Source organism: Drosophila serrata, unplaced genomic scaffold (assembly GCF_035046125.1).
Source record: "Drosophila serrata isolate PLE 108 unplaced genomic scaffold, ASM3504612v1 contig_79, whole genome shotgun sequence".
Taxonomy (NCBI): domain Eukaryota; kingdom Metazoa; phylum Arthropoda; class Insecta; order Diptera; family Drosophilidae; genus Drosophila; species Drosophila serrata.
Genome location: NW_028256977.1, coordinates 47399 through 64429, shown reverse-complemented (window position 1 = coordinate 64429; position 17031 = coordinate 47399). Strand labels below are relative to the sequence as shown.

Genomic DNA, 17031 nt, shown 5'->3' with positions numbered 1-17031 from the left:
TACAACGCTAAATGGCTGAACATCAGTGGCAATCATGCGCATCACTTTGGCATTCAGCTCCATCTTTCGCGCAGACCCATTTGGGTACGAGTTTTCCGATTGGAAATATTTTTTTATAGCCGGCTCATTGTTATCTGCGTCATTTTTTTAATAATGCTGATGCATTCCCCTTAAATGATCATACAGGTTCGATGTATTGCCAGAAGTTTGGTATTGCTTACCGCAATAGTTGCACTTCGCATGCTTCTTGTCATTTAATTTTTTGAAGTGCTGCCAAACTTCCGACGACCCTCTTCCCCTTTTTAGCGGTTCTGGTGACGGCTGATTTTCCTTTTCTTTTTCCTTTGAACTGAAAATAAAAAAAAATTACACATATTAAAATATATTTTAACTTAGTGTACAGCACAACCAACAACATCACAACACGACGTACAGAAGCCGCGACATACAGAAGCGCGCGAATAACTCACACACACATTTGCATATACATACATATATGCAAATTCTCATGAAATTGCACTTACCTTTTACAAAACGATCCATTTTTAACTCCTCCACTGCCCACACAACTCCACACAACCCTGCCAAAACAATATCTATTTAAAAAAGATAGTGATCACTATCGATATTTCTCCAACACTATGCTAAGCTCTGTTCACTTTGGAGCAAAAACTATCGATAGCGCGACATTTGCGCTCGAAAGTGGGTGGATCACCTCAGGAACCTCGGTCAGATTTACAATCTTGACAGCGACAGTCTGCGGATGTTGCTCGTCAACAAACTGAGAGGCAACGCACAACGCTGGCTGCATGCCAACGCTACACGAATGCTGGATTCGTTTGAACGGCTGTGCGAGCAACTGATCGTGGCTTTTGGTGAAACGGCGTCGTCAGAAAATTTGAGCAACGCAAATGGAACAGGGATGAGCGTTTCACCATGTATTTCGAAGAGAAATTAATAATGTCCCAAACCATCAACATGGACACGGAGGAACTACTCGAGCATCTTATTGACGGAATCCCAACGGCGAGCTTGCGTGATCAAGCCCGCATCCAGAGATTCGCTGATCCTGAGCAAATGCTGCTGGCATTTGCCAACGTGCGCCTTCCACAAGCCGGAAACTATGCCACGAAGAAGTCGACACCGGAGACGTCGGAGGCCAACAACTTGCGCTGCACTATGTGGAATATGACCCGTTTTCGTGGTCAAAATTAAAATTTTTGAAATTATTAACATTTTTTACTGCTGGTTTCTTATATAGTTATGGTTATGACTATAGGAAGCTATTTTAGAAAAGTGGGAGTGTCAACGCCCCCCTCGGCCCACAGAAATCGAACAAATCTAATATTTAAAGCCATTTTCAAGTTAGAGACCCCAATTTTGGAACACAGGCTGATTTTCTTATTTTAAATGTGTCCTGTAAATTTGGTTCAGATCGGATAATAAATGTAGAAGTTATTTAAGAACATCATTATGTTTGGTTTTATTATTCTACATATTAATTATTAACTTCATCATTGTCATCAATTTCATTATTATTATAAAAAAATATGTATTGTCGTCTTCCATAACGTCGATATCAGTTTTAACGATTAAGAAAATCTTATATTCTGCGGAGTTTGATTATTCCACAATATATTTCCGGAGAAATTGAACCTCCCTTGCTTACGCCAAACTAATAGCAGTTCTGCATTTCTGACCAAGATGTTGCTCCATAATAATTCAAATTACGCAAAAGACCGCAAAAAACGCACAATGAGCCTATATATTTTGAATTCAGAATTGACAAACCTACAAAATGTATATGGACACTCGCTGATACAATTTGAACCTTTTTTTAAAACCCTTTGGAAAGTTCAACTTTATTTCCAAAAGTGACAAATGGACACCACTTGCTAAATGTACAAATTTTTAGAAAAATACGAAAGCAACACGCAACATATTAGTATCAACACATAGTAATAACCTGAAGAATTAATATTCAGTTTGAATTAGGTTATTTAATGATTTTATGTCAGAGATATGCCAATTTGAAACTGCACCGCAAAGTCAACTTATAAGACAGCCCGTGGTGTTCGCTTGCAACAGCTGACTTTAACAGCTGTTATTTTAACATTGAACTGTTAAGTTAACATTTTGGGTATGTAACATAGCAGTTTGATCAATTCATAACATGATATCATTGAAAATACGCAAATTTGGATACTTGCGAAAAATGAGTTTTGGCCACGAAAACGGGTCAAATTCCACATAGTGCGCTGTAGGAACTGCAACTCCAAGAGCCATTTTGCGAAGGACTATCGCAAACCAACAAGGCCACCAGGATCCTGCCAAAGATGTATAAGTATAAGATTAGTAACGCCATACGATTTTTTTTGCACATGATTTTTTCGTGCTGGCTTTTGAAGTGGCTCCAGGCTCTCTCGCACTTCGTACAAAAGCCCGCGAGAGAGCGCTCTAGAGCCAGCCGCTCTCTCGTGCCAGCAGCTCTCTCATACGCATACAGCAACATGGCGTGCCTCAAAATACCGATTTCGCGGTTGAATTTATTACAAATTTGTACATTTATTTTATTTTATTTTTATAATTTATGAATATATTTATTTATATCTATATATCTATATATCTATATATCTATATATCTATATAGTGACATATTCACAAATTCAGCTATGTTCCAAGAAATATGAATCTGCAGCGTAGGCGATCCCACGCTGAACCAATGTAAACAATCCACATCCGGAGCAAGCAATGCTCCTTCTCAATAACATAAATAATTCTTCAATCAATATCCCAAGCGGGCGATCTCGCTCCCCAACTCTTGTAAACAAAGGGCAGTAGAAGTAAGATTTTTGTCACAATAATTTAGTCTTAAGCTGAGATCAATTGAATAAAGACGTGAAGCGGAATATTCGTTTGTTTTAATTCAACTTAGCGTTGTCCTTAGTCAACTGACGGGACATTAGTTCGACTCACAAAACAGAAACACTTCACTGGCGCAGTCGGTAGGATACAAAAAGTGTCCGAAAAAAAGAACCTCGAGTGAAAAATAAATTAAATTTTATAATTCAGTTCTCGAACAATAATTACGCAAAACGTTTTAAAACACTTCAACTTGGATTATAATTCCAATTCGGTTGTCCAACAAAAAGTGGAAGAACAAAACAAAACAAAAACACAATAAGTCCAACGGCACCTAAAAGTTAATAACAACAAATAAATTTTAAGAAAATTAATTTAAACAAACACTTCAACTTTAAAAAGTGAAATAAAAAATAAACTAAAATAAATTTTTATTTTACTATAACAACAAATTTACTGTTACAATGGCACAACCAGTTATCGCCGCACCCCAAATCGTTGCACTAAGCGACAACAACCTTGCTGAAGCTCGTCGGCAACTAAAAGACATCATGCCTTTTAAGGGTGATCCAGAAACTCTCTACACTTTCGTCAGCAGAGTAGACTATGTAATTTCACTCTACCAAACTAACGATGTGCGACAACAGAGGATTCTTCTTGGAGCCATCGAAAGAAACTTGGACGGACACGTAACACGATCATTGGGCCTTCCGAACATTGAAGATTGGCCTACCCTTAGATCGAGACTAGTTGCAGAATTTAAACCCCAAACACCGAACTACAAACTACTGGAGAACTTCAGGGAGACACCTTACAAGGGAAATCTGAGAGCATTCTGCGAAGAAGCAGAAAGACGACGTCAAATACTAATTTCGAAATTGCATCTAGAAGGTAACCAGCCAGACTTTCTTATTTATCTTCAGGCGATTAAAGATTCCATTAAAATATTGATCAGAAAATTACCAATACAATTATTCACTATTTTGGCTCATCATAACATTGAAGACTTAAGATCATTAATCACTATCGCACAAAATGAGGGAATATATGAAGAACATGTTAATTTTGAATTAAATAAAATTCCAGAAAATCGTAATAAAAACTCAAACCCTAATCAAAATTCTAAGCCACACAAATTCAATACAAATACACAAACCCAATATCGACCAAGTTACCCACAATATTCTCAACCATTCCAACCTAATTTTAATCAATACACACAATCGTTTAGACCCACCTATACACAACAGATACCTAACAACCAAACTATGTGGCCAAATCATTTCGGACCCAACCAATACATGAACACACAACCATTTACTCACAAAAATCTTTTTCCACAATATTCAAATAAAATTCAAAATCCTCAAACAGCACATTTTAAAGGAAATACATACCCTCAACAACAACAACCCTCTACATCTAAAAATACTAACTTTCCGGTTACCAAACGAATAAGACCATCGGACAGTGAACAAACCAAAATATCTATTGACGAATTAAGATTTCAAGACGCACACGAACACGAATACGAAGAAATACAACCTAATTATTATGAACAACAGTATTATGACCACAATCAATACCATAGGTTGATTAATGAACAACAACAGCAACAACAGGTCCAATACACCCAAAATAAAGATGAACAAAATCTAAATAGCTCAGAACCAAACGAAAATTTTCGGTTAACAGCCCCGGACAACACCAATACATAGAAATAGCATACAAAGGTTGCACATACAATTGCCTTATAGACACAGGATCCAATAAAATCAATAAAAATATATTTTGCCTTCCTATTCAAAATACTATATGTGAAGTTTTGACATCAAATGGCCCCATTACATTGAACAATTTAATTATTTTACCCAGCAATAGTATTTTTAAAACAACTGAACCATTTTATGTACACAATTTTTCTAATAATTATGATATACTAATTGGCAGAAAATTGTTGAAAAATGCACAATCAATTATAAATTACAAAAATAGTACAGTTACCCTTTTTGATAAAACATATAAATTAATAACTTCAAAGTCAGAAAAGAACCAAAATTTTTATATCCAAAAGCCAATAGAACCAATTAAAAAATCACCTTAGGCATCAACAAAAAAAATTGATTTCGGATTATTTCGATTAGATCACCTAAATCAGGAGGAAACTTCGAGGTTGAAAGGTTTTTTAAATAAATTCAAAAATCTTCAATATGAAGAAGGAGACAATCTAACATTTACAAATACCATTAAACACGTACTAAATACAACACATAACTCCCCAATTTATTCAAAACAGTACCCACTTGCTCAAGCTCACAAATTGAAGTTGATAACCAAGTACAGGAAATGCTTAATCAGGGATTAATTAGGGAAAGTAATTCACCATACAATAGTCCTACCTGGGTAGTACCCAAAAAACCTGATGCATTATCAAGAATTAAAATTGAAGAAAATCACCATAGTGAAGTTACTCAACATAGTGCAGAAGAAGATAATAGTAACCTAATTCATTTAACAGAAAAACCAATAAACTATTTCAAAAAACAAATAATTTTCATTAAATCCGATAACGATAAAGTAGAGCATTCAACAATATTCGGTAACTCCATTACAACAATCCAATATAATGTAATGACACTCGACAAAGCCAAACAAATTTTACTTGATCATTTTATTCATAGAAACATTACCATTCATATTGAAAGCGATGTAGATTTTGAAATCATTCAAAGAGCACACAGAGAAATTATTAATACCACTTACACTAAAGTAATTCGCAGCCTCCACTTATTAAAGAATGTTTGTTCATACGCCGAATTCAAAGAAATTATACTTCAATCACATGAAAAACTTTTACATCCAGGTATACAGAAAATGACTAAATTATTCAAAGAAAATCACTTTTTTCCAAATAGCCAACTATTAATTCAGAATATAATAAATGAATGCAACATATGCAATTTGGCTAAAACAGAACACAGAAATACCAAAATGCCTCTTAAAATCACACCCAACCCTGAACATTGTCGAGACAAATTTGTGGTAGATATTTATTCATCTGAGGGAAAACATTACATCAGTTGCATTGACATTTATTCAAAATTCGCTACACTTGAACATATGTTATTAAATCAAAGGATTGGATAGAATGCAGGAACGCACTAATGCGCATTTTTAATCAGTTAGGTAAACTCAAATTACTAAAAGCAGACAGAGACGGAGCTTTCACCAGCTTGACTCTAAAGCGATGGCTTGAAGCAGAAGGAATTGAATTACAACTTAACATGGCAAAAACCGGTGTAGCAGACGTCGAAAGACTACATAAGACAATAAATGAAAAAATCCGAATAATCAACTCATCCGATGATGAAGAAGTAAAATTAAGCCAGATAGAGACAATTCTTTACACATACAATCATAAAATAAAACATGACACCACTGGACATACACCTGCTCAAATATTCTTATACGCTGGACATCCAATATTAAATACTCAAAATATTAAAGAAAGGAAAATAGATAAAATAAATGAAGATCGACAGGAATTTGACATTGACACTAGATACAGAAAAGGTCCACTTCAAAAGGGAAAATTAGAAAATCCATTTAAAGCAAATAAAAACAAGAATGGAAGCTAACTTCGGCACGCCGAAGTTTATATACCCTTGCAGATAGAACTTCTATGACTAGGAATCCATATAATATAAATTATATATATTTGTGTTAAAAAACAGTGAAGTAATACCTGCTTTCATTTCATTCACCTATACATATTATATTTGCAGTTTTACATTCACAGAATTGCATTTTTCCTCTACATCAAACGATCGTTTGTATGGCACCTATATGATATAGTCGTCCGAATTTTATGCCACAAAATTTAAGACTTATATAGAATGGCTATACCTCAAATTTGATGAAAATCAGCTGAAAACGAAAAAAGTTATAAATTTAATTGTATTAATTTCTCGATCGTTCCTATGGGAGCTATATGATATAGTAATCCGATTTTCATAAAATTTTACACAAAATTTTAGAATAATATGAAATGGCTATATTTCAAATTTGATTAAATTCTGTTGAAAACTAAAAATGTTATCGCCACCGCGATTGTCAATCTTCCGACAACAGCCACCGCCATTCTCATTCCTCTCAATTTTCTCGATCGTTCCTATGGGAGCTATATGATATATTAGTCCGATTTTCATAAAATTTTACTTAAAATTGTAGAATAATATGAAATGGCTATATCTCAAATTTGATCAAATTCTGTTGAAAACTAAAAATTTTATAATTTTTTTTGTAAAACTTTTCCGATCATTCCTATGACAGCTATATGATATAGTCGTCCGATCCGGCCCGTTCCGACATATATACGAGTGAGAGTATATAGAAGACTAACTGCAAAGTTTCATTCAGATAGCTTCAAAACTGAGAGACTAGTTTGCGTAGAAACGGACAGACGGACAGACGGACAGACGGACATGGCTAGATCGACTCGGCTGTTGATCCTGATCAAGAATATATATACTTTATATAGTCGGAGGTGCCTCCTTCACTGCGTTGCAAACTTCTGACTGAAATTAAAATACCCTGCAAGGGTATAATGTAGAAAAAATAGACGAAGACCATTACAAAATTATTAATCGAAATAGGGAAACCCAATACTACAAAACACAATTTAAGAAACAAAAGAAAACTAATACCGTTAAACTTCCAAAGGAATCTTCTGTACGATGATGTTATTTCTATTATTCACTTTTTAACCCAAAGTTACTCAATTACGACAAACTAGAACGCATTAACAGCCAAAATATACTTTTAATCAAAACATCTACGTGGATTGACTACAAAAATAACGAATTGTTACTTATTTCACATATCCCTATTAACCACAAAACCATTAACACCATTAAAATAATTCCCTATCCCGACCATAATGGATATCAGTTAGACTATTCAGATCAACAATCATATTTTGAAGATAAGAATAAAATTTATAATCAAGACAATAAAGAAGTTAATAATGAATGCATTAAAAATATAATTAAGCGTAAAAATCCAATTTGTAATTTTATACCAACTCCTACAAAAGAAATGATTCAATATGTAGAACCAAATATTATACTTACATGGAATCTAACTGAAACTACAATCGAACAAAATTGTCAAGAATTAAATGGCGATATTAAAATAAATGGAAGCAAAATTATTAGAATAAAACAATGTAGAGTTAAAATTGGAAATGTTATTTTAAGCGAAAATTCATTACGTCCAGAATTTGATTTAACAGCATTGTATTCACCGATTAATGTAACTAAGATAAAAATAGTAGAACATAATGACGTTTTAAAACTAATTTCAGAAAATAATACCACACTTTACGTAATTATAATATTAGTAGTTATCGTTCTTATTATTTTTGTTGTCCTATCAAAATTGTATACACAAAATTCACTTACCTTTTTATATACAAAATTTAGAAAACAAGCAAAAAATAATCAAGAACCACAACAAGAATTAGAACCGGCACAAAATCAGTTGCCTGCATTGTACCCTGAAATGCCAACCCAATCATAGGCAACCCTTGTAAGGGGAGGGAAGTGACATATTCACAAATTCAGCTATGTTCCAAGAAATATGAATCTGCAGCGTAGGCGATCCCACGCTGAACCAATGTAAACAATCCACATCCGGAGCAAGCAATGCTCCTTCTCAATAACATAAATAATTCTTCAATCAATATCCCAAGCGGGCGATCTCGCTCCCCAACTCTTGTAAACAAAGGGCAGTAGAAGTAAGATTTTTGTCACAATAATTTAGTCTTAAGCTGAGATCAATTGAATAAAGACGTGAAGCGGAATATTCGTTGTTTTAATTCAACTTAGCGTTGTCCTTAGTCAATTGACGGGACATTAGTTCGACTCACAATATTAAAACACTTCACTATATATATATATATATATATATATATATATATAAATATATATATATAAATATTATTTCTAAGTCAATTGAATTAAATAATTATAAATACATATATAAATATGAATTTAAATGGTATTTTTTGTTATTATAATAATAATATTTAATATATGTATATATTTAATAATTCAAATATATAATATACATACATATTTATATATTCTGTATGTACATATTATGTAAATAACCCATTTTTAGTATTTGATATGAAAATAAAATTTAGTTACATGATTTTCTGTAATTCAAATTTATTTGATTTGCGCGCCCGGGCAAGAAAAGCTCGAGCAAGAAAAGCGCGCCAATTCTTTGTATTCCCCCTTTTGTTTCTCTTCTTGCGATCGCTAAAGGCCTACATCGGCATAGAGTGGCGATTAATAAGATTATTAATTATTCAAACGCTTTGTTATCAAAAAAAAAATCTAACCCGTTGCATTTGTGACATAAACTATAATAAATGAGTGTAAAAATTGTGCAAATAAGTGGTATAAATAGCAAATTACAACTTTTTTCGTTGTTTCGGAACTTTGCGCGCCAATTTTACGTGCTGCTGCTATTGACACAGGTTTGAGTTTTAGCATTATTTGTTGTTTAGTTGTTAAAAATAAGGCCATTTAAAAGCCCTTATGACAATGGCAGATAAAAAGAGAGCACAAATCAGTGGAAACAAGTGCAGCCTGCCCCACTGCCAAAAATCTAAGCGCGATTTCCCCGCCCTTAAATTGTTCAAATTTCCAGAAAAAGACCCAGAAATTCTAATGAAATGGGCAGAAAAATGCAATTTTAGTGAGGATTTTGTGGCGAACACTTCATCACTGTTTTTATGCCAAGATCATTTCTGCCCAGATGATATTGGGATAAAATATCTGAGGCGAGGAACAATCCCAGATTGCAATCTAGTAATAGATTACAGTTGTGATAATGCTGAAACAGATTTTAATGCTGTAAGCTTCCCTCCACTAAAAAGACGCCGCTCACAGTCACCTGTTGAAATTTGTCGTCAGTGCCATAAAAGCATAAAAACTTTAAAATGTTTCCAAAAGAAATATTTTGCCTTCAGGAAATTGTCTGATGATAGACAAATAAGAATAAAGAAGCTGCAAAAAGAAAATTCGAATTTAAAACGAAAGGTGATTAGGTTAGAAGCAAAGACGCAAAAAAACCTACTTTCTGAAATTGAGAAAATGAATTTAACTGGAAACGAAAAGATATTGGCGAAAATGCTTCTAAAAGAAAAAAAGGGAACAAATATGAGATGGAATGATTCCGAAAAGTTGTTGCTCAGAGCATTTATTACAGGTCGACGTCAACATATGTATATGTTTTTAAGGGACTCTTTGGAATTAAATCTTCCCAGTCCATCGTCTCTGCAAAAGTGGAACAGCATAAAAAAATTACAGCCGGGAGACAACGAATGTTTGTACTCAGCCCTTAAAGACACTATTAAGGAAATGACAGAATCTGAAAAAGAATGCATAATAACATGTGATGAAGTTGCAATAAAAATAAATTTAACATACAATTCCTCAGTTGACGTAATTGATGGCTTAGAGCATTTACTTGAACGCTCAGATAAAATGGGAAGCCACATTTGCGTATTTGTTATAAGGGGTATTTTAAAAAAATGGAAATTTATATTGAACTATTTTGTGGCAGAAACAAACATTAAAGGAGAATGCCTTAAAAGGCTTATTCATAAAAACATTAATATTGCTGAAAATATTGGGTTCAAAGTAAGGGGTGTTGTGTATGATCAAGGAGGTAACAATAGAAAATGTACCTCGTTACTTGAAGTCACGAATGAGAAACCTTACTTTAGCTTCAATAATCAGAAATATTATATGTTTTATGACATTCCGCATCTTTTCAAATCAATAAGAAATAACTTACTAAAAGCTAAGTTTGAAACCCCTGATGGAATAGTTGATTTCGATGTTATACGAGAGGTATACGAATTAGAGCAGGGATCAGTAACGAGAATGACTAAATTAACAAAAAGTCACGTTAATCCAAATAGATTTGAGCTTATGCGGGTATGTTTGGCGACACAGACATTTAGTCACACTGTTTCTGCGGCAATTAAAGCTTGTAATCAAAACAAGCAGCTCCAACGAAATAGTTCAGAAGTGGCAGCCTCTACTGCTGCATTTGTATAAAGAGTTAATGATTACTTTGATTGCCTGAATAGCAGAGTATTAACTGACAAAAACCCCATGAAATGTGCACTGCGAATTGATAATATGGTTTGAAACAAACTGAAGGAAATGCAGGAATACCTAAAGAACGTTAAATACCAAGGAAATAATATATATTGTCTTGATGGCTTGCTCCAAACTACTGAGGCTATGTTTGGACTCGTTAAAGATCTTTTTAAAGACCACTCGGATCATTTTTTCTTCTTGACTAGTCGAGTTAACCAGGATCCGCTAGAAAATATATTTGCGTGCGTTCGTGCAAAAGGTGGTAACTGCAGAAACCCTTCAGTTAATGAATTTAATATAATAATAGCCAAACTAATATCTTTGCATATTTTTAAATTTTCCCAAAAGACAAATTGCGAATCAGATGAGGATGTTATGTTGCCAGTAGAGTTTGATTCAATTATATATCAACCTGGCATTGAAAAGAAAGAAATACAGAAGCAAGAGTTTTCTGTATCATATTCAGAAATTATCCAAGACAATGAGAGGTACTTTGACAAAAATATGGATAATTTTTTGAGCAATACTGTACCCATTGAATTAACCTCGAGTAGATATTTTTGTGGATATATTGCAAAGGCATCGAGTTGTGATAATTGCAGATCGTTACTGATTAAAGAAGACGAGCAATTAACAGCTCCATCCGAGCTTTTTATACATGAAAAAAACTACTCGAGCGACTCGGACTTTGGAAAATTAAAAGCACCATCTGATATATTTTTTAATGTCTGCAAAATCCATATAAAGGTTTTTGAAAATATTTTCAAAAATAATAAACAACAAATTAATATTAGAAAATTTATTGTGGAACAATGCATTAAATGCACAAATGAAAGTATTGATTACTCATTATGGTTCGATAAAAATAATGAATGTTATGTGCATAAGATTGATCTCTTAAATAAACTTGTAAAAGTTTTACTTTTTAAGCATTGTAAATGGACTGTGATAGCTGATAAGCAGAAGAAGCATGCTAAGCTCAGTATTTTATGTAATAAATAATAAACGGCAATGATTTTTATGATTTGATAATGAATGTGGACTAGGTCTATTGGGGGTACCACAATAAATAAAACGCGCCAGAAAATCTACCTCTGTGGTGGTGTGGAAACGATTTAAACCAATATTTATTAGGAACTTAATATTAAGTTATAAAGTCTTTGATCCTGCTATGCTTGCGGTGAGATGAGCCATTTCGTAGGAGAATGCCGCCAACGAAAAAGTAACGGCAGCAACGTTAACAACTACGTAAGAAGATTAAGAGTTTTTTTTTATTGATTTTACTGTACCCATTATTGCAGAATGCCTCATAGACTCAGGAAACGCGATATCTTTCAATCCAAAATTCCATCTGAAGTATCATTGGGAAACGTGAACGAAATTTATCATTGTTTAAACAAGAGCCGACTTGAAATTTTTGGAAAAACTATCTGTTACGTTTTAAAAGGAAAAATAAAAATTAAATTTGAAATTATTGTTGTCGCTAATGAGTCAATGAAACACGATGCAATCCTAGGAAGGGATTTCATGGATCATTATGGTTTGTGCATAAATCTAGGCACCCTTGGTATTGACGGAGATATTAATATTAGTAAGGAAGGCACCTATCATTTGAACTCGCGTTCAGAGGAAAATCATCAACAACTAGCAACTGCCATAGTACCACTAAGCAAGAAATACATAGAGGTGTCAAACAGTACCAAAAAGTACTATCACAAAAACAGCTGAGCCTGGAACCCCAGAGCACCCGAACAGTGCTGCCAACTTTTGACCAACAAAAAAAGCTGTTTTTGACGGGAGAAGTGAAAAATAAAGCTTAAAAAATTTATAAAAAAATCCCAAAAAAAGCTGAAACAAATGTATAAAAAATAGAAAAAATGTCAAAAAATATAACAATTTAATAAGTTCATTTTTGTTCAAAAGATTTCCATAATTTGATCAATTTCTTCATGGTCTTCCTTATTTTCGTAAGACCTAATAGTTCCTTTCATCTGCAGATATTTGATTGGCACTTCATAGTCAACGCAGCATTTCCCGACCCTTCGCAATCCGTTTCTTTATATTAAAATATAAATGAATATAAATAGAAATGAATATCTTTTGCTTGCACTAGTATGCTTCTTTGTTGCAGCGTGAGCTCGCACTGAGTTTAGCTGTAATAGTAGTCTTGTAAAAGTTGAAAAAAACCCTTTGCAGGTCTGTGTCATCCCTGCGAATCCATGCCTTAAATTCATCACTTTTAAGCCAGACATCGCGGCATTTTTGTTTATACTCCTTCGGCATTTTAGAACGTGCTAACAATTTACGCGCACTTTTTATATAGATATGGAAATACTAAGCGAGTTATGACATTAGCGTATATCGATTAAAACAATCGATACGTCGCTACATTATCTGGTTTGTTCGTAAAGCTAACTTTTTAGCTGCCACTTTTTCATATTTTGTACTTAAGTTTTAACAACACAAAAAAAAATCGGGAAAAAGCCAATTCAATTTCCAAAAAAGCCAGAATTCCCGCTTTTCACAATTCCCGCAATTCACAAATTTTTCCCGCAGTTAGCCTTTAAAAAAAGCCAGTTCTGACGGGAAAAAATCTAAATTGGCAGCACTGCACCCGAACGATATGTCTAGAACATGATCCAATTATACAAGGTAGTCTCGTCGGCTGCCTATCCGTTCGGCTTATTTTCAGTGCGTTCGTGTTTGTCAAGCAGAAAGGTTGTGTGCGGACGATTTTTTTCTTACTATTAACCCTTGTGTGCGATGTCGTTCTGCAATTTGTGTCGGAAACACGTGCATGGCGTGAAATTTATAAAAGCCAAAATGCGTAACAAAAAGGACTTTGTCGGAGGAAAGCCTTGGCTGCAAACTTGGCGAAAAGTCCAAGCTTTGCGAAACGCATTTTAAATCTTCTATTAAAAATTAAGTTATAAAACACATCAACTCTTTTTACTATGTATGAACAATTTAACCCCCATGGACCATCTAAGGGCTAAACTAAAAGCTCTTTTGTCGTTTCACTCGCACTTACTACGCAGACTCCTCTCACTCGCACTTGTTGTGAGTAATGAATAGCGGAGTGCTTTTGCCGACGAGACTACCTTGTATAATTCTACCATGGACGAGACTACCTTGTATAATTCTACCATGCCCCAGAGCGCCTTCGGCTTTTTCGAGTTCGAAGCAGTCGTTCGAAACCGAGCACAACAAGAATTTACTTTTCAGTGGCAGATCGGCCGTGTAAGGATGAGCAGGGGTGCGTTTCTTTGCGCTGTGCTCTCCTTTCTGTGTATATGTGTATATGTGTACAAGCGCTCACACGTTTGTATGCGTGTGAAAATTTCTGTTCGCAGTCTTTTTCATAGGTTTCGGACGGCCACAGCCAGTGGGCCGAAGCGACGGCTCACTTGCTTATGACGTCACAGCAATACTTAGCGGCTAGCGCTTGCATTGGGGGACAAATTATTTAAGTTATCTAACTATAATTACCAATTATTTTAATTTAATTTTTTTCGTCTGACAATATATTTCCCAAAAGGCATTTTTGACCGACCAGAAATTATTATTGCCATATTGTATTAAAACATTTTTATTTGTTTCTGTACATTTGCATATTAATAAAATTATAATTAGAAACTAATTGTATAGTTAATTTATTATTTGTAAACTAGAAAATAATAGATTTATGACATTATTTTTCAACTATGAACAGAACATACTCACATACATACTTATGTATGTATGCAACAATACACCCGAAATCGTCTTTTGTTGAGGTAGGTCTCAAAGTTGACGAAATGCGCGTTAGGTGCCTGCATGTATGTTTGTATACATACATATGTGTGTGTGTTCATATGTTGTTGTTGTCTATAAAAGTGATTTGCGAGTGTCACTTTTTGTTTTGTTTTGATTTTCCAAGATTCTTTGATTTGTTTTGATTATGCCTATGTCAATATGTATGTATGTATGTATGTATGCATATTTGGGCGCGCTTTTGTTTTAGCGCACTTCTTTGTTGTTGCTTCTGCATGTGATTTTCTTCTTGCTTTTTGTTTTGTTTTGATATCTATTTGTTTTAGAGCTCATAATTGGGCGCGCTTTTGCTACCGCGCTTTTAGTGCATCTTCAGTGGTCGACTAAATTAGATCTCGCGCGTGTTTGCGAAAGTTTAAAATTCGTGTGTGGATAATTGGTGAAGTAATATTAATTAAGAACAATGCTTAAAGCAAAGTTATGTGATGGCAGGAAAAGTGGGTTGAAGTGCGCTATAGATTCATGCATGCGAAGCTATAGAGACAGCACAGAACATTTCCCCGTCCGCCTTTTTAAGTTCCCCAAAAATGAACTTATGCGTCGCCAGTGGATCTCAAAATGTAAATTGCAAAGCGGCACCAATGTTAATGTTGCACTGATTTGCAATTTGCATTTTGAGTCAAAGTACATTGGCCAAAAATATTTAAAAGCGGGGGCTATACCGACTCTGTGCTTGAGTGATGAGCCAAATTTAAATTTAAATATATTCCAAGAAAAAGAAGACGTGTTTTCGTTTAATGAAGAAAGCGTGACGGACAATGATATGTATATTTTTCAAACTGCTCGTAGGCCCTCGGCAGGAATGATGAGCACTGATATTGTTGAAAGCCCGATAATAGATTGTGAAACCGGCAGCTCCATTTGTGAAATTAATAATAATAATATTGTATATTGCGCGAATTGTTTAAAAAAAGAGAAAACTGAATTATTTTACAGAAATAAATATTGGAAAGTAACAGAAGATTTAAAAAAAGAGAAGCAAAAGTCTAAAGTTTATGCCAAAAAGATAAGGCAGTTAAAAATGTTATTGCGAAGCGATAGAGCCATGAAGCTAAAATATTTAAGAGATAGAAAAAGTAAGGGCAATATAAATAAAACCATTGATAGGATTGGTTTATCTGAAAATACAAATACTGTTTGCAAGATGCTGATAAAGAACAAAAAATATATTCGAAATTAACAACATATGAACACATATGTACATACAATTTGTCACAAAAGTGTTTTCGCATGAACTTTTTCTTATATTTTTCCCAATTTTATTAATATAAATCAACTATGAAATAAGTTTTGAACAAATTTTTTTATTATTTTATATTCTACATTTATTTCTTAATAGTATTCAAAAAACAAAACTTAAATTCTTCAATTAACAAAAAACATATAACAAAAACAAAAAATGTCTCCCTAAAGCCCACTGTCACAAAAGTGTTTTCGTTTTTAACATATCGGTGATATTTTAAAGCTAGACTTATAATTAGAAGAAATTAATATTTTGTATGATGACCTTTGGCCTTAATAACAGATGTTAGTCGTGAATTCATCGAATTTATTAATTTTTCTATATAATCCAGTGGGATCTGATTCCACTCTTCCAAAATGACTGCTTTTAGCATTGGTCGGGATGTGGGATGTCTTTTTGCGACCTTTTTCTTTAAAAACGCCCACACATTCTCTATGGGGTTAATATCCGGGCTCTGAGCAGGAGTGTCGATCACTTTACCGCAATTATACAGTGTCCATAGTCGTACATTCTGAGCTTTATGCTTTGGGTCGTTGTCTTGGTAAAACTTAAAGCTCTGTCCAAATCAAAATTTTTTCGCGCTATTTACTAAATTGGTTTTTAAAATATCTAGATATTGATTAGCATCCATTGTACTTTCAATAAAAACCAAATCGCCGACACCTTTGATGGAGATGCACCCCCACACCAATTTGCCGAATTTTACTGTCGGTCTGCATATAACCAAAAAATGACCACGAAATGCTCGAAATGCACATTAATTTCATCTATTCGCAGAAAAACTACCGTTATAACGGTACAAGCATATGCGAAAGACGAGAAACAGCAGAGATGGTAAAAACGAAAACACTTTTGTGACAGTGGGCTTTAGGGAGACTTTTTTTGTTTTTGTTATATGTTTTTTGTTAATTGAAGAATTTAAGTTTTGTT

The 17031-nt window shown here is 34.0% G+C and overlaps 1 protein-coding gene across 1 annotated transcript; it reads left to right on the top strand.

The window, feature by feature from the left end:
- Positions 1-978: 978 nt before the first annotated feature.
- LOC147644870 (uncharacterized) lies at positions 979-12358 on the top strand. Its single transcript, XM_086839594.1, has 4 exons — positions 979-1171; positions 2255-2323; positions 12208-12293; positions 12347-12358. Exons 1-4 carry the CDS (start codon positions 979-981, stop codon positions 12356-12358), a joined length of 360 nt encoding a protein of 119 aa, XP_086695720.1.
- Positions 12359-17031: the final 4673 nt, after the last annotated feature.